Raw genomic sequence first — 19,151 nt, forward strand, 5'->3', positions numbered from 1 at the left:
CGAAATGATGCTAGCGTGCCTTTGCGATCCAAGAATTAAGGGAAAGCTAGCTTTGAAATTTAATGTTCTCAGTAGCTACCGGGAGCAATTGGTCAACAAGGTGCGTGACTGGCAACGTAAAATGGGAATGCTGTCCGAGGAGGGAGAGGTGCAGGAGGAGGAAGAGATGATGTGGTCTGCTACTCCTAGCAGCAGCATCAGCAGCAGTGCCACAAGCAGCACAACACAGCTGAGTGGAGCAGCTGCGTTTTGGGAAGAGGCACTTGGGAGTATAGTTGGACCATCTGACAGAGCTAGCAGCAGAAAGGAGAGTAGTGCTGCTGAAATGGTCAAACTTTACCTCTGTGAAGTTCCTTCTGCGCCTAATGTTGATCCTCTTAGCTACTGGGATGAAAAGAAGAGTGTGTGGCCTGCACTCTCATGGGTTGCGCAGCAGCTACTATCATGTCCGCCAACCACTGTTCAAAGTGAGCGCGTGTTTTCTATGACTGGAAACATACTGAGTCCACAGCGCTCACGCATGGCACCTCACCTGATGGAGCAGATTGCCTTTCTTAAATTCAATCTGCCCAAGTTGGGTTACCCAGCTCTTAGCTTGGAAAGTTAATTTTTTTTCTCTGTAATGTTTAAGGTAGTTTCTCCCCCTGGTTGCACGTGTTTGTGGTGTGGCAACGTCTGCTACCTCCGCCGGTGTAGCCAATTTACGCTAGGGCCTAGTGTCTGAGTTCTGGAAGTCCGCTCCCAAACGCCATGGACTGACAGACTTTCATGCTTTGCCCTGGGGTGAAACAGGTGAGCGGGTCGTCAATTGCCCACTCATTCACCTTTTTCCGTTTCCAACGCTGCTGCTGGTGGTGGTGCCAGTATCTTTTGCCAGTTCGCTTCCTGGCTGAAATCATGCCTCAAATGTCCCTAATGGAGAGGGTAGTTTCTCCCCCTGGTTGCACTTGCTGCGGTGTGGCAATGCCTGCTACCTCCGCCAGTGTAGCCAATTTACGCTAGGGCCTAGTGTCTGAGTTCTGGAAGTCCGCTCCTAAACGCCAAGGACTGACAGTCTTTGGATGCTTTGCCCTGGGGTGAAACAGGTGAGCGGGTCGCCAATTGCCCACTCATTTGCCTTTCCCAATGCTGCTACTGCTGCTGGTGGTGGTGGTGCCAGCATCTCTTCTCTGCCAGTTCGCTTCCTGGCTAGTGTCATGCCTCAAATGTCCCTAATGGTAAGGGCAGTTTCTCCCCCCTGGTTGCACTTGCTGCGGTGTGGCAACGCCTGCTACCTCCGCCAGTGTAGCCAGCTTACGCTAGGGCCTTGTGTCTGAGTTCTGGAAGTCCGCTCCCAAACGCCAAGGACTGACAGTCTTTGGATGCTTTGCCCTGGGGTGAAACAGGTGAGCGGGTCGCCAATTGCCAACTCATTCGCCTTTCCCAATGCTGCTGCTGCTGGTGGTGGTGGTGCCAGCGTCTCTTCTCTGCCAGTTCGCTTCCTGGCTAGTGTCATGCCTTAAATGTCCCTAATGGAGAGGGTAGTTTCTCCCCCCTGGCTGTGTCTGTTTGCGGTGTGGCAACGCCTGCTACCTCCGCCGGTGTAGCCAGCTTACGCTAGGGCCTTGTGTCTGAGTTCTGGAAGTCCGCTCCCAAACGCCAAGGACTGACAGTGTTTGGATGCTTTGCCCTGGGGTGAAACAGGTGAGCGGGTCGCCAATTGCCCACTCATTCGCCTTTTCCAATGCTGCTGATGCTGCTGGTGGTGGTGGTGCCAGCGTCTCTTCTCTGCCAGTTCGCTTCCTGGCTAGTGTCATGCCTTAAATGTCCCTAATGGAGAGGGTAGTTTCTCCCCCCTGGCTGCGTCTGTTTGCGGTGTGGCAACGCCTGCTACCTCCGCCGGTGTAGCCAGCTTACGCTAGGGCCTTGTGTCTGAGTTCTGGAAGTCCGCTCCCAAACGCCAAGGACTGACAGTCTTTGGATGCTTTGCCCTGGGGTGAAACAGGTGAGCGGGTCGCCAATTGCCCACTCATTCGCCTTTCCCAATGCTGCTGCTGCTGGTGGTGGTGGTGCCAGCGTCTCTTCTCTGCCAGTTCGCTTCCTGGCTAGTGTCATGCCTTAAATGTCCCTAATGGAGAGGGTAGTTTCTCCCCCCTGGCTGCGTCTGTTTGCGGTGTGGCAACGCCTGCTACCTCCGCCGGTGTAGCCAGCTTACGCTAGGGCCTTGTGTCTGAGTTCTGGAAGTCCGCTCCCAAACGCCAAGGACTGACAGTGTTTGGATGCTTTGCCCTGGGGTGAAACAGGTGAGTGGGTCGCCAATTGCCCACTCATTCGCCTTTCCCAATTCTGCTGCTGCTGCTGGTGGTGCCAGCGTCTCTTCAATGCCAGTTCGCTTCCTGGCTGGTGTCATGCCTCAAATGTCCCTAATGGTAAGGGCAGTTTCTCCCCCCTGGTTGCACTTGCTGCGGTGTGGCAACGCATGCTACCTCCGCCAGTGTAGCCAGCTTACGCTAGGGCCTAGTGTCTGAGCTCTGGAAGTCTGCTGCCAAACATCTAAGACTGACAGTGTTTGGGTGCTTTGCCCTGGGGTGAAACAGGTGAGTGGGTCGCCAATTGCCCACTCATTCGCCTTTCCCATTTTTCACTGCTGCTGCTGGTGGTGGTTGTGGTGGTGGTGCCAGCATCTCTTCCGTGCCAGTTTGCTTCCTGGCTAGAGTCATGCCCAAAATGGCCCTAACGGTAAGGGCAGTTTCTCCCCCCTGGCTGCCTCTGTCTGCGGTGTGGCAACGCCTGCTACCTCCGCCAGAGTGGCCAGCTTACGCTAGGGCCTAGTGTCTGAGCTCTGGAAGTCCGCTGCCAAACGTCTAAGACTGACAGTGTTTGGGTGCTTTGCCCTGGGGTGAAACAGGTGAGTGGGTCGCCAATTGCCCACTCATTCGCCTTTCCCATTTTTCACTGCCGCTGCTGGTGGTGGTTGTGGTGGTGGTGCCAGCATCTCTTCCGTGCCAGTTTGCTTCCTGGCTAGAGTCATGCCCAAAATGTCCCTAATGGTAAGGGCAGTTTCTCCCCCCTGGCTGCGTCTGTTTGCGGTGTGGCAACGCCTGCTACCTCCGCCGGAGTGGCCAGCTTACGCTAGGGCCTAGTGTCTGAGCTCTGGAAGTCTGCTGCCAAACGTCTAAGACTGACAGTGTTTGGGTGCTTTGCCCTGGGGTGAAACAGGTGAGTGGGTCGCCAATTGCCCACTCATTCGCCTTTCCCATTTTTAAATGCTGCTGCTGGTGGTGGTGGTTGTGGTGGTGCCAGCATCTCTTCTGTGCCAGTTCGCTTCCTGGCTAGAGTCATGCCCAAAATGTCCCTAATGGTAAGGGCAGTTTCTCCCCCCTGGCTGCGTCTGTTTGCGGTGTGGCAACGCCTGCTACCTCCGCCGGAGTGGCCAGCTTACGCTAGGGCCTTGTGTCTGAGCTCTGGAAGTCCGCTGCCAAACGTCTAGGACTGACAGTGTTTGGATGCTTTGCTCTGGGGTGAAACAGGTGAGTGGGTCGCCAATTGCCCACTCATTCTCCTTTTCCATTTCCTTTTCCATTTCCATTTCATTATTTTCCTTCTGATACACAACCAACCAACCAAACATAACACAATAACACAAATAACACAGTGACATAATACATAACACATATAACACACAGTGACAACACACATAACACACATAACACATACACGTACAATGCACAAATCACAAGGACCTTTCCTCTTGTTATTTGTCCTGGCCTTCACTTCTACACTCACTAGCATTAACGCTATAACTCACACTTCATACTATAACATTTTTCCATCCACATACCTGCCAACAGACCCAACTTTTTCAGGGACAGTCCTGCTTTTTTCCAGTCCTGTCCCACCTAATTTAGCTATCTAGGTATGCAAATACACGTTGGTAGTTATAGCTCGGTAGGTAGCACTAGTATAAACATTAAATAAATATAATAAAGTACTAAATAATAAATCTAACTTTAAAATACATTTAAATAAACCCCTTAATTTTTTTAAACCTATTAAAATTAAAATTAAATTATTATTTAGACATAATACATCTTTAACCAAACCAGTGCACTGCTACTAATCTTAAACATAACCGTACATTAACCCTAAGCTATTTTTTAGTTCTTGTCCAACATTTTTCCATCCGCATACCTGCCAACACACCTAAGATTTTGGTGGACAGTCCTGCTTTTTTCCAGTCCTGTCCAGTAAAAGTTGGGTTGTTGCAAAGTATGCCATTGTGAATAGGTAGCAAATGTTAGGCATGTATTACAAGTGGTCCAAAATCAATTTAAAAATGTAAAATAATCCCTATTCTTTTATTAAACATCTATGGATGTGTGACTGTGTATGATAAACGGAGGCCAAGTTCCTTGGAGCATTTGTCTCTAGGTCATTTTGTGTACAGTACACCTCAGTACGTGTGTGCAACTCTATTGGTCGTTTCGGCAGGGGGCTGGCCTGCCATCAACGAATGAAGTGCGTTCTGCAATTCACTTGTTGATGCCAGACCAGCCCCCTGCCGAAACGACCAATAGAGACAAATTAGCAGTTTATTATACCCTTTACATTGTGAGGTGTGACACTAAAAAAACAATACGAACAGCCAGTACTTAAATACAAATATAGGGAAGGAAGGAAATAATTACATCAGCAAACCTTTTGTTTAGTTTGAGGTGAAATGTTTTTACTGTGCAATATATTATTATGTAAAAGTAGTTGTGTTGGTATCAGGTACAACTTTTTACAAGCGTTTTGTTTTTATGGGCACTGAGGACTGTATAGACAAAGGTCAGAAAAGTTCATTGAAGACAACCATCTTTAAATAGTCCCTTTTTTTACCAAATTAGCCACTCTGGTGGGAATTTACCTCATCAAACCCAAGTTAGTCTCACTGAAGCTCCATTTAACAAATACAGCGAAGAGTCATCACAGAGAGGAGACATTAACTGGATGTAAATGGTCATATCTCATCTTCTCCTGTCTTCTGCATACAAGACTTCTCTAGGGCTACCCCTATACTCTGGAAAGCGTTTCCCTAGCTAGTCTGGCTCTCCACATCTCCATTCCTTCAAAAAAGACCCACTTCATCAGGGAAGCCTATCAACCAACAGGTTTTCCCATCCTTCTCCCAGGGGCTGATCCAGAGCCTGACCTCAGGAGGGGTACACTCACTAACACACACATCCAGACACTCACACCAACACAACTAGACACTCAACACTAACACAAACCCAGACACATACTCAACACTAACACACATGCACACACACTAACACACCGACAAACATACCCAGAGCCTCAAACTAACATACCCAGACACATGTTCACACACTAAAATACCCCCCCCACAAACATACACACACACACACACACACATACTAACATTCCCAGACACAAAAGCTAACATATCCAAAGACATGTTCAAATACTAAATTACTCATACATGCCAACATACCCTGGCGCTCACACCAACATAAAACAAAATAGGTATTCAGCGCATACCCAGTGAATACCATTCAAAAAAACACTAAACCCATAAATATTAGGGATTCTGTCACACTATACAGCATCTATTGCTACCCTATCTAATTTTTCATGACTATATTTCTTACTAAGGAACTGAATCAGTGCACCCCATTTTGACCCAAAATGAAAGTCTCAAGCAATTGAAAGGCTTTTCTGGACACCATTAATGAGGTATCTGTGGCAGGAGGGGCTGCTTAACCCTATGGTTTGGTCGGAACCTGCAAATATGCACAAAAAATGCAAAAATAGGGGGGCACACAACCTTAAAGGCATTACATACCCAGACACATTGGTCACAGACTAAAATACCCCCCATACACACTAACATACCCAAAGACATTTCTACACAGTAAGATATGCACACACACAAACCAAAGACACGTTTCACATACACAAACATACCCAAAGACACATGTTCACATACTAACATACCCATACAGAACACATACATACCCAGGCACACACACACAAAACGTACTTATCTCGAGAAGACTCAGCCCAGTGCGCTGATACTACCCCGTTATTGTGCAATGCAATGTTACGTGATCCTGCCTCCTCCTGGAAATTAGGGAGATTAAGAGGTAAGTCCAGGTGTTGGGTGTAGGAATTGCCCTGCTGCCCCCCTGGATCTGCCACTGGTCCTACCTACCGCTGCCTCACTCGTGCGGTTGGGTGTTTCCTACCATTAATCAGTCAGAATGTTTATAGGTCCAGTAGTATTATTTATTTAATCATTATGTGCACTGGGACACAATTGCGTGACTGGTCCGCCGCAAACACTGGAACTTCCTTATAAAAGTTAAGCTTGTTTAAGCAGCGGCCTCCTTACCTTGTTTTGCATCACTTTACTGCCCTATTGTAGAGCGCTGGGGAATATAATGGTGCTATAGAGATAAAAACTAGATAAAAACCTCTAGGTCAAAAACTAGGATCAACAAAACCACAAGAGCCTTGGATTGGACAGTTTGCGCCAACAATAGCTATATTATATATGTAATATATATAATATATATATATATATATATAAGTAGGATATAGATCCCCCGCAGCGGTGCAGGGGACCCGTATCCTACTCTCTGATACGCTCAGCCTCCCCTGCCAGCACTTTCCACGAGGGGAGTCCCGGCAAGGGAGATTGTTAAAGCACATCGTGCAGACATGCCGGCAGCGGAGGTTGTTTACTTCCGCTGAGTGCCGGCACCGGGAGTTGTATACGCGTATTGCATAGATGTCCCCCTCCGGCCCCACAAGACACCCGGGAGTCTGCTCTGGTAAGTCGGGGGGGGGGGGGGGGGGTCAGAGTGGCAGCATATCTCGGGGGTGGGGGGACAGAGTGGCAGCATATCTCGGGGGTGGGGGGACAGAGTGGCAACATATCTCGGGGGGGGGGCAGAGTGGCAGCATATTACAAAACTTTTTTTTTTTTTAAAAAGCACCAAACTTTTAGGGTGCGGCCTATATCCGAGCCAATACGGTATATTATATATATATATAAATATAATTTTATTTTTTTTAAGAGAAGAGGAACACATTTTTTTTATTATTCCAAATAACAATGTTTATTTTTTCAGGATAGTATAAAAAGGCAAAGTACAAGCATTTTTTTTTTTTACAAATTGTTCTTCAAAACAGTAAAAATATATACATTGCAGCAGCATTATAACATATATTCTCATATAATAAAATTCACAGACTACCTACTATCAGAATGGACTGCGTGGTCCAGAAACAGAAAATTGGCAAATATTGTAAGTAGTTATTCGCTGGATGGAAAACAAAACATCTCCTTATTAGAGGACGAAGACGATGTTTCTTTTGGCCCTGCATGCGAGCAAAAATACACAAACATCAAGATGTGATAAATTAACCATGATTCATATATATGAAAAAATAGTAACTTTTAAAAGCGATTCACCCTATTTTCCTTTATATTGTGAAAATCTTACTGCTATAAAAATGCCAGACTACGCAGATCGGAAAAAGCTTTAAATCTGCGGTACATGGAGACCCTACAAAAATTTTGTTTGGATGGAACAGAGACATATCATGTGACTAGACAGTATAATGTAAACATGGTATAATATATCATATTTAAATACTTAAAACACAGTGTGCCTGTTGCATGAAAGTGTACCTTTCACAAATTCTGTGAGGACCGGTGATGCAGGACTGTGACATGAAACCAGAGTTCTCAAGGGAATATGGAACAGTTTGTAACTTCTTCCACTGGCCAGAAAGATACCACTAACGTATGCAAAATCCCACCATCCTCTTCCAACAGCGATCACAGAGAGCTGCCTCCTCCGAAAGCCTAGAGTTCATCTCTGGTGATCTTCTCTCGGTGGCAGTTGCAGATGGCCGAGTTGTCGTTGGGCTGAGGCACGTGTTCCATCTTCTCGCGGATTTCCGGCCGGCTCGTTTGCCGCTTCGCATATTTCTGAAGTAAGCAATGAGAAGAACAGGGTGATCCCGACGTTCCGCATAAAAGAATCCTTCCTAATAGTAGGAGCTTAAGCGGACTTGGCTCTCATTCACTATAACGCGGCTACAGCCCATCTTGAGCCAATGCTACTTGCGCAGCGATATTGCTACAAAAAGGTGGAATTCCTTGTGAACAAACAAAACATTAGTAGAGATGGGTGACCCAGATGTGGCAGGACAAACCCCGACCCTAGCGTAGCTTATTGAGTACAACTCGCCCTACACATACAACAAAAGAAGAGGAGAAAGTCCATTTGGCCAGTGTGGCCCTGACTCGCCCTCCTCTCATCCTGAAGTTTGATTCCAAGCACATGGAAGAACACAGCTGTTTGTGTATTTATTTACTAACCTGGAAGACTTTATAGTAATAGCAGTAAAGGCGATGAGGCTGAAGCAGTTCCCTGGCAAGAGTTTGCCCTTCCCTGGAAATTTTGTGAGCTTCTTCATCATTTTCCTTAAAAAAGATAAAAAAAAAAAAAAAAAAAAAAAAAAAGAACACAAGAGGATGTAGCAAAATCTGAGTGCTAACTGGCCAACATATTACTTCTATAATTATTCTAACAGGGTTATGTCATTGGGTATGTCCCCAAGGTTCAGTCCTTGGCCCCCTGCTGTTCTCTCTTTATACTTCATCTCTTGGCAAACTAATCAACTCATTTGGCCTCCAGTATCATCTATATGCAGAAGATACCCAAATCTCCCCGTCTTCTCCTGATCTCTCCTGTCCCGTATTACCAGTTGCTTGTCTGCTATTTCTTCATGGATGTCACAACGCTACCTGAAGCTTAATCTTTCTAAAACTGAACTCATTATCTTCCCTCCCTCCATCTCCACTCCACTACCTGAATTCTCTATCACCATTAACAACACGACTATCTCTCCTACTAACCAGGCCCGATGCCTTGGAGTCATCCTTGACTCAAACCTTGTTCTCAGTGCTCCGCTGGATTGAAGTGAAAAGGGACAGGTAATACCCGATATAATAACTTATCACAGAGTAATAAGCTTACCTTAGCCCACTGTATTTTTTCTATCAGGTCACCGAGTTTTCGTTTTACAGGAACGTAATGTTTGCCCGGCTTTAGAGCAGAATAAAAATGCTCGTAGTAGGGGGACGCTTGCTTTAACACGAGGCTGTCTCCAAGCATGAGATATGGGAATCTATACGCAGCCACCGTGCCATCCACGTTTACTTGGTATTTATACTGCGGAACAATGGAGACATACGTGAGAAAACTACACGCTACCAAATATATTGTGTATTGGTCTTCGGAATATAAAAGTCTCTTTACTCCCCATAGATCTTCTTATTGTATTGATCCCATCCATATGTTCCCCTCAATGTATGCGAGAAACATCTCATGAGGTTAAAATGCATGCGAGACAATTTCAGATATGGCTTCCTAAACAAATATCAAATCCTCGTATGATCCTGCGTGTATGTATACATATATATATATATGTATATATGTGTATATGTATGAGTTGGGGACTGAACAGATGTTAGAAAGAGGATGAAAAAAAGAGTAGGATAAAAGGAAAAAAAAAGCGTGTGAGGTGCAAAAAATGTTAGGGCAAAAAGTAATTGCTCAAGAGGGAGGAAAGAATAGAACAGAAAGAAGAAAAGACCGTAAAACAAAGGAGGTCGCTAAAGGCAGGGAATCCCATCCTGTGTAACAGATCCACAGCTCTTTAATCCAGGCCTGCCGGTACTCCGCTGATCCTTGGGCTGGTTAGGGGGTAAAAGGTTTAATAGCTGGCTCATTCATGCTGTGAAGAGCAGACAGCACCGCACATATTAAACAGGGGGAATGTCACCGTACGATGTCATACCCCGGTGCTCACGATAAAGGTGCCGGGGGGCGGCTGGTGGGTTTCCTTGGATCTGGGCTCAGGGCCGCCAGAATACATCACTATTTGCAACTGTGATTTATAACTTGTAAAATAGACACATCAATTGATGCCCTTCGTGAATTTAACAACCGGAAACCCACAATGTGAAGAGGACAGGATTATTTCAAACAGGACATTGTGATCTCTGCACAAGCGCACCAACAGTGTTAACGGTCGGGGCTCACAGCTCCGTTGTAGTCACGCGTGGATGACAAACAGAGAAGGTGAAAAACAAAGTCCCACCAAGTTTTTACGTCACTACGTCACTTTACGTCAGCATGTAAAGAGTCCAGCTGATCACCGAACCCAGTTCACATTGCCAAACGATTTTAAGTCTGCATCTAACACAACCTTATCAAGCCCACAGAGAAAACCCAAATTACTTTTCAATCCCTCCAAAAAATACACTGATTTTGTTTTGTGGCCCCTTTTTGTTAACTTTTGACTTCCAATTAATTGAGGTTGCTATCCTAAGCACTACATGACTTACTTTAAAGAAATCAAAGAACCCAACGAGGGATGCTTTCCCAAGCCTCTTCTCCTGTTCCCGAAAGAAGAAATATCCTGTAATGCCTGCGTCCAGCAGTTCTGGGTGCTTTTTGGACAAGTGAACAAGCTCCAGACGTTCCTCTCGGCTGTCTCTTCCTCTGAAAAAGGCCTGCTCGGTTTTGTTGTTCCAAGAAGGACCTAAAGTCAAGAGAGAAGGAAAGACCATCATTTACAGGAGCAGAGAAAAAGGTCAGAGCCGAACTTGTCTAAGAGAAGATGGAGTCTCCAGTGGAAGGCGATACCTTTTATTGGGCAACATCAACATGGAGGATGGAAAGCCATCACTTTGGACTGAAGACTTCCATTCATATGTCAGAATTTCTAGGGTCCAAGCTGCCATTTCTGCTATAAGAGCCCAGCGAGCCTACATGAACCCACGCCACAGAGGAATGCAATAGGCGTGGATTATTAGCATGACTTCTTCACATGCTTCACCCGTGTCGTTGGATCCTATAGCAGAATTTGTCATTGACAAACTTAACTTTAAATGCAAGACGGGTCGCGCTCCCCTTTTAAAATACCCAATATCATTAAGGTACAAAAACTTGCTGTTCTGAAAAATACATCAACATTTCCTATTGGATCACAAAAAACGTTTGCTACTCCAGTTATTTTTAACAATACCGATACTGACGGGTTTGGGGCACTGTAGTGACCAGAGCTTTTTTTGCCATCTTTTATCTATAACAACAAAAATGATATTTGATTTTCAAGGACAGATAGGTACGGCCCAGAACTTTGCATTGATAGTACATTAAAAATAAGGGTAAAAATAAATATTTTTTTAAAGGAGAAATCTGACATTTTGAGGAAGAATCAGCATATAAATAATGGACCACTAATTGTGTTTCTGGCACTCCCTCCTGCTGCCTATACAGTACTTCTAAAGAGGGACAGTAATTTAACAAAGTGTATGGGGTGGGAATAATACTGTAGGTACCAAGAACAAAAAAATCACTAACGGGGATTGCTAAAATGTATCTATTTTTTCTTACCCATCATTATTTTAGTGTATCTGGTGTACTGAAACCGCAAATTGTCACATGAAAAATATGACAGGTCTGCTTAAAGTACAGTGTGTCCCTTCATATTTAATCCTTAGTGTATATTGTTGTAAATTGTAAATCGATACCTTGAAAGTATTAGATAACTAAGTGGTGTCAAGCATAGTTCTACATCAAGGACTAGTATGTCAGAGCTGCGTTATTATCGGCTGCCTTCATGAAGGTATGCAACCGCTACTATAGAAGCCTAAGGACGTCTCGCTATGTAACATGGGCATTTCATTAATTTACCAGTGTGTCCTTGAACAGAGAGGAGGTCGAGGGTTACACCACGCATAGCTTCAAGAGTCGAGTGAGTGATGTCATATGTTGGAAGAATGATGTCTTGCGAATCGGTGGAACCACACCAAGAAATCATTGGCAGAGGGCCCGGCATATCATTGGCCTTTCGATGCTCCACCGGCCAATCCCCAACATTAATATAAAATTCAAAATCGGGCAGACGAACCTATGTAAAAGAGGATTAAAGACAGAAAAGCAAATTATTCTCAGCGTGCCGCAGATGCAGCCACGTCCGTGTGACTCATGTGAGCAGGCATCTGCCTCGAGGTAAGGGCGCAAACGTTAAAATGTAAACCACCGCTATCTAAAAATAACAATGTGCCAAAGCTCGCTCATCCGAAAGAGCAGAATAACAAAAGAAGTTCAAACAAATCCCGACATTCTGTTACCTTCCGTGCCAACGACAGCAACATCTCGTCGGAGAACATTTTGAAGTCTGTGTACTTGCCCAAAGTACGCCGATAGACGTTATTATTGAGGACGGTATAATGAACGATGGCCCCCCTCTTTTCGGCGAATCTCCTTGGCACTTCTTCCAACATTCTGTTGAGGTCTATGCTGGGGAACAGAGCAAAATCTTTAGAAATTTGCATTTCTTTGGACGGGCAGGAAAGAGTCTGCTGCCAGAGGTGCGGATCTTCTTCGGGACAATCGCAGTATTCATGATAAACCGGCCCTGAGCAAAAAGAGAAATCCCATTACTCTCCGTAAACACGATAAAGGTTCGTTTACTAGAAGCATCAGTGACTGTGAACAATAATCCCCACGGAGAATACGAAGGTCCCCATGTCTGGCCAGACCTCGGTGTATGTCATATGTTATGGATATTCATTATCCCTGGTTCTAAGGCTCATTGGTTCCCATTGGCTCCCGATGTCAGGTTTTGGATCATTTCTGGGTATTTGACCATTGAGTTACAAGCTGGCCTGCGTGGGCCACATGACATCAGGAATCCGTAATGAAGTCACTATGACTAAACCAATGTCGGCGTGTCTGCATTCTATGCCACATTAGAGAGCACTGCGGCATTCTGCTCCACCCGGCCGCACCCTTGTAATGTATACCTATACGTGTGCGCTTGCCCAAGAACATATACACCTATTATGGGGATTAGTAACTGGAGGTTTACGTGAAATTTCATATCCCTCTTTGTTTTTGCGGTAGTGTACAAGGACAGAGAAGACACGCAAGATGCACACAGATCACAACAAAGTGCAGAGCTGGCCCTGCACGATGCATAGTTAATCCCCGATCTTAAACATAGAATTTGATGGCTGATGAAAGCCATTAAGACCTTAATCAGTCGTTGGTCTTGGCTTAGATTCAGTATAACTTATGCCCATCCTATGCATTTTTAGATTCCCTTACTGTATCAGCCTCTAACACCTCTGGTGGGAGGCCGTTCCACTTATCTGTTACCCGCTCAGTAATTTAGTTTAATAGGCGTTAAAAATGGCGGAGAGGCGAAGCAGACAATGTTTATGGGTCGCACCGACACACAACTAACTGAATGATTTCAAAATGTTTCTGATAGCTATTGTAGGGAAACACACAGAAGGCGCGCAGGGGCAGTTCTCTCGTGCCTCCTTCGAGAAGCGGATGTGATGACCCTTTAGTTATGGTGAAATCTCCCGCCAACTCCCTCTTTAGTCAATAAATCCCTCTATTTTTGTGTTTCTGTGACACCAGAACCATCTAAACCGAGGATTCCAAAATTTACTGCAATCCAGAGCAATACTGCCGAGTTATTCAGCACAGGAAAAACCCCACAAAAACACGATAAATAAAAAACATATTCAAGCTTTCCACGCCGACTGCGGAGTCCTGCGCGGATACCCCGCCGCCTACCTTTCAGTATGTAAGGAGACCCAGCCACATGTTTATCTCCATAACGCACTTCAATGATTAGCCCCTCGCTGACAGCGCCGTACATGCGATATCTCATGAGGTAGGAACCATCGTTCCTGTCCAGCGGGTTGGGGACGTGGATTCTGACGAACTCTTTGGGCGAGGCGGCTTTGATTGAAACTTTAAATATATTTTCCCCTACAAGAAGAAGAATATGCACGATATTTATATTAATCAAACTACTAAAGTATCCGTCCCTCAATACACACGGATGGCACGTTCAGATTATATCCCAAGGAGGCACGTTTGAGGTCTCACGGGCACCAAGTCTCTTCTGTGAATAACATAGGCATCATGGATAAGTCTAGTCGGCCCTTTTTTCCTGATGTAAAGACTCCGAACTTAATCAGTCCTTGGTCTCACCTTAGATTCACAATAGCTTTACACCTACCCCATGCATAGGTGGTATTATCCTCTACCACTTCTGATGGGAGGCCATACTATTCATCTACCACCTTCCGTACATTACGTCTAAACCGCTGACCCGCTAGTTCAACAATAAGCACGAGCTCGTTGGTCTTATTCTCATCTTTGCGCTCGCCCCTTTGCATGCTGGGATAGAACATCATGTGTAAGAGTGCGCCAGCTGAATATTCTTTCAACCAAGACAGCCCCGCGGCAACCAATACCACGATTCCCCAATTCCAGCGATCACCGCGTCTCTGGGCTGACACTTTTACCCCCCCCCTCTGTTTTGGTATCACATTTATTTTCTAGCTGTAGGTTAGTCGGGGACACGGGGGGGGGGTTAGTTTTAGGGAGAAAAATAGCAATTTTAAAAATAGCAATAACCCCCCTCCCCCCAACAGCCAGTTTGGGCCACATAAAGTGCTGCGTAAATTAAATTTTTGGCGCTATATAAATAAAAATTCAAGATAATAATAATTTCAGTATAAGACCTAGCGTTGGCTGGCTGGGTACCGGAGGATCCCATCACCTCCTACAGAAGACGTAGAGACAGCAATGCACTAACATCATGGGAACGCCGGACCCCCATCACCCCCAGCCAGAGCTTCCACAATAAAAAGGTGCAATAAACACACACATATATATATTTACAGTATTTATATACACACGCAGTAGTTGCCTCGTGTTGCCATGGCCGAGCATGTTGGGAGTAGCGTTCCTCCACACATACCCAGGAAACACACACTACCCAACAATACAGCTTAATAAGAGCACCCCAATTACCCTAGCAGCCCGGAAGCACCCCCTGTTGCCCCAGCAGCACCCCCCTGTTGCCCCAGCAGGCCGGAAGCAGCTGTCTGGCTTTGGATGTTAAGCATGTCCAGCGCTAGGACAGTAGAGTTAACCCTTATGAGCCTGGAGCTACTAAGGGTTAAACAGCAAAGTATGAGGAAACCCAGACACAGGGGGTGGAGCCTCCCCGCCGGATCTGTATCACACACTGACTGCTGGCATGTGCAGCTCATCCCACTGGCGGCAGCAGTCGTAGCAGTGCACGTACACCCAGCGGTGCTCCGCATGCATCCATTACCTGGGGAGGAGGTGAAGTTGTGGCCCCTGCTGGTTACAGCTTGTATGTAGAAGTACCTGACAGGCAGCACTATGCCAGCATGCAGTCCCGGTCCCCACACCAGGCTTTTCTCTGCACTAACTGACTCGGCGGCGGCGGCGCTGACGGGCACTATGGCTATTAGCAGCATTATTAGCCCCATTGGCATTGCCACGGGGCCGTCCCGGGGCCCTCCGTGCGCCATCCGTGCCCTGCAGCTCTGCCCGGGGCTCAGCATCCAGCCACTGGACTCATTCAAACTTTGTCAGGGGAAGTGGGGCAGGGTATCTGTCTGGCTACGATTGGTGGGTTGTGGGCCAATGGGGAGGGGAGGGCCATTCGGACACTCCCCCCGTATTATGGGCAGACGCAGGAAGGGGCAGTGATTGACAGCCAGATACTTTGTATCAAGAGGCAGCTGCAAGAAGGGGTTTAATGGGAATAAATATAAAATAAATAGATTTATACCGCGCGAGGTCATTTATTATGTGTGTTAATTAATGAGTCATTTATTAACGTCTGTGTTAATTAATGCGTTCAGAAGAGTGACATCATTTATTGTTTAATCCCAGGGCCTAGTCAGCCTTATGATATCAAACAGCACGTGATCTTGATTTCTTAAAATCTTTTAAAAAGGCTTTTCATCAGGAGCTAGAATGACGCTGAGTTTTTTTCTATGACGTGGAATATCGGCGCCCAGTGATCCCGGCGTCATCAGCAAAACATTTTCCGTTCCAGGACATGCGCAAAATAATATCAAGTTCTATTGGCATACAGAGCGGGAAATAAGTATTTGTGTATATAGCTTGATAAACAATGCAGTGCATTCCATAACATGATCGGACAGTACGGGTTTCTGTGTAATTATCGTATCAGATATCAGGGATGATGGCGAAGACCAAAGAGGCAACAATCAGATGGGGAAGTAATGGCGGATGGTGACAACCGGTCCTCTCCCCAGCGGCATATTTAGGGTCTAGGGTCGTCCTGGGGCAGCCCTCCCAGCAGGCCTGGACTGGGACTGAAAAGCAGCCCTGGAAACTTTTAGAGAGCAGCCCCATATATAGTTTATCTCACGGTTGAGCTCTTATACCCTCACGCACCCCCTTATATATCCCCGAGTCACACTATTTGCCATACAAATAACCATTCTTTTTATCACATTATTTGTATTAAAATCCCAGAAAGCAAAAGTGTTAAAAGGCCCTAATAAATGAAATACATTACACATAATGGAATCAAAACATTTGCTACTGCAAGCCTTTTTAGATGAAAAAGTTCCATTTTATTCAGTGGAACAAAACATTGATCACATTATTATTCACGATATTCTTGTAAGAAACTTTTATTTCTCTATTAATTCATGTAAACAATGTTTTCATATTTAAGAAAAGCTGTGATTGAGATTTTTTTTTTTTTAATTTCCTTTTATTTGCCAACCTGCCCCCCCCCCCGTTATGCACATCTGCCCCCTATATGCCACTCTGCCTCCAGAAATGCCTTATACCCCTATATGCCACTCTGGCATATAGGGGGTTAAAAGGCATATCATGCTTATACCCGTTAGCGTGAAAAATGTTACGTGTGCGATTCCTGCATTGTGTGAATAGAGCTAGCATTACATAGTTATATAGGCTGAAAAAAGATATGCGTCCATCAAGTTCAGCCTTTCCCGGGACAGATCCTGTATTTGCCCCCCCCCGCTTTAAAATTTAAAAACACCCACACTCACTCACACTAGCTCTCAGTGTCTCCCTTCCTTCTCCATCATTAGCTTCCGTGTCCCTATCTTCTGTCCCACAGTGGTGATTACTCTCTTGCCTCTTTTTCTGACTTCCTAATTCATCCACTTCTCTGTGACCAAGGGCTCCCTGAGCACCTCAGAGGCGGAGCCTCAGTGAATACCCTCTCAATTGGAGGAAAGGGGTGAGGCTGTCCCCACGTCTCCGCCCTTTTTGGCTGAAGTGCTCCGAGAGCCCAGAATAATAAGGACTGATTTGCACAATTAGGGAAGCGTTTCCACACCTCTCTTTCTCCGCTAATCTGCATTATTCTGGCCTCTCGGAGTACTTCAGGAGAAGGGTGGAGACACAGGCTCCTCCAATCGGGGAGAGGGCGTGCCCAGAGGATCTGCCCATTCACAGAAGTGCTCCTTTTGCTTGGAGAAGGAGAAATGGACAAAGAAATAAGAGACGCTCAAGAAGAGGCAAGAGAAGTAGCGGAGCTGCAGAAAGGAGACAGGGACACAGAAACATTTGTCGGAGACGGTAGGGAGACATTGAGAGAGCTGGACTTCCCGGCAGACTTGGGACTTCTGTGTGCCGGTGTGGCACCCCTCTGTATGCCACTTGATTACATTTTATAATGAACACATCTTTCATCTGCAGTGCAACATAATGAAACCATTTAAGACATTGCTTCAGATAACGCAGAGACTTTGTTTCCATCATTTTTTATTAAAACATAAATAAAAATATATTACAAGACAAACGGAGTTGCATTAGGAGGCATATTAATATAGAAATTCTATTAACAGATACAAATATGCAAACTTGTAGCTGAAGCTTCTGTGTGATGTTTTTGCTTCAGTTTAATAATCATACAAATTTCGAAACCATTTATTCCATCTTTTCAGCATCAATTTGTGTGTCTGACGAAAAAAATGCATTTTAAGGAACTTTGATAGAGAAAACAATGAAGATAATTACCTTTAGTAGAAGCTGCAGCAAAAAAGACTGCACCTTCCGTGGTCCTGGTTTTGCCCCATTACTGGCTATCTGATCAGCCAATCAGTGGAAGGAAAGTGCTTCCATTTAAATCAATGGGAACATTTTCTCCACGTGCCCGCAGGGGGGTCTTGTTGGCTCTCTTGAAACTCTCATGCCAGCCGGCTGGCAGTTAGTTTAAGTCCCGTAGGCTTTGACCAGAAAGAGATCTCCTGCAAGTCACGGGGCAAAAGCAGTTGGCTTCCTGACAGTTACGAATAGACTGAAGCACCCATCATCTCTAAGATCTGAGGATAATAGGGGTTGAGCAGGTAACCAGCTCCTGCTATATACCTTTGTGAATAAAACTTTGAAATTAACATTTTTTTTAATGTTTATACATAAATAGTTAAAAGTGCAATTTCATAAAAAAAAACAAAACTAAATTAGATTGTTTTTGTCTGAGACATTAAAGTTTGTAGCCTTTAAAATGTAAAAAAAAATTTATATAAAATAGTCCACATATACGTGCAATACAATTAATTATACAACACAGTGACGGCAAATGACCATTAAAATATCCCATCATATTCAAAGCATCAAGAAAAAAAAAGATCAAAAGGAGGTTAGAGCCATTTAAAAACATGACATTTAAGCTCTTTTTACATCCCAACATACGAATGGTATAACATAAAGCAAATTTATATATTCTTTATATATTATATTTACAAGATCTAGAATATGATCCTATAAATCGAATGTCAACGCAGTATCATACCCCCCAAATTATAGATGTCTAAAGTGGGGCACCTCCGTTGGCGAGCATGGTTAAAGGTAGGGCCAGGTAGTACTATACATGTACCTTATCAACTAGAAGATATCCAGATATATTGAGCCTGAAAACTGGAATATGATATCATATCTCGTTGCTCTGCTTTGAAACATCACAATGTAGCCAAGTGGGATCTGTAACTAAGGACAGGATGCCGGGCTGGTCGGGGGAGATCATCCAATTACCCCTACTAGCCCTTGATCCCCACAAAAGCTGGAAAGTGGGGCAGCACATTGGCCAAACATTGGGACTGTCCTGCGCAAAACCAGACACTTGGGAAGTTCATAGTATCTACGCCATGATCTGTAAAAACCAAAAGCAAACAAACTTTCAGTGAATCATTTGTTAACCTTAAACACATTAAATCCAGCCCT

At 45.1% G+C, this 19,151-nt stretch overlaps 1 protein-coding gene across 3 annotated transcripts; it reads right to left on the reverse strand.

Annotated features, from left to right (window-relative positions):
• Window positions 1-7,858: 7,858 nt before the first annotated feature.
• On the reverse strand, window positions 7,859-17,741 carry LOC149288924 (protein O-glucosyltransferase 3-like). 3 transcript variants are annotated; one of them, XM_089491247.1, is made up of 10 exons: window positions 17,723-17,741; window positions 15,223-15,372; window positions 14,209-14,211; window positions 13,665-13,862; window positions 12,206-12,492; window positions 11,766-11,982; window positions 10,412-10,608; window positions 9,039-9,233; window positions 8,378-8,482; window positions 7,859-7,984 (listed from the first exon to the last, which is right to left on the reverse strand). In XM_089491247.1, the coding sequence occupies exons 1-10, from the start codon at window positions 17,739-17,741 to the stop codon at window positions 7,859-7,861; spliced, it is 1,497 nt and encodes a 498-aa protein (XP_089347373.1). The 3 variants fall into 3 exon arrangements, with proteins under 3 accessions (XP_089347373.1, XP_089347374.1, XP_089347375.1); XM_089491248.1 differs by lacking the exons at window positions 14,209-14,211; window positions 17,723-17,741 and having other exon boundaries at window positions 15,223-15,355; XM_089491249.1 differs by lacking the exons at window positions 13,665-13,862; window positions 14,209-14,211; window positions 15,223-15,372; window positions 17,723-17,741 and having other exon boundaries at window positions 12,215-12,229.
• Window positions 17,742-19,151: the final 1,410 nt, after the last annotated feature.

Source organism: Sceloporus occidentalis, unplaced genomic scaffold (assembly GCF_023333645.1).
Source record: "Sceloporus occidentalis isolate IW3139 unplaced genomic scaffold, rSceOcc1.0.p SCAF_49, whole genome shotgun sequence".
Taxonomy (NCBI): Eukaryota; Metazoa; Chordata; class Lepidosauria; order Squamata; family Phrynosomatidae; genus Sceloporus; species Sceloporus occidentalis.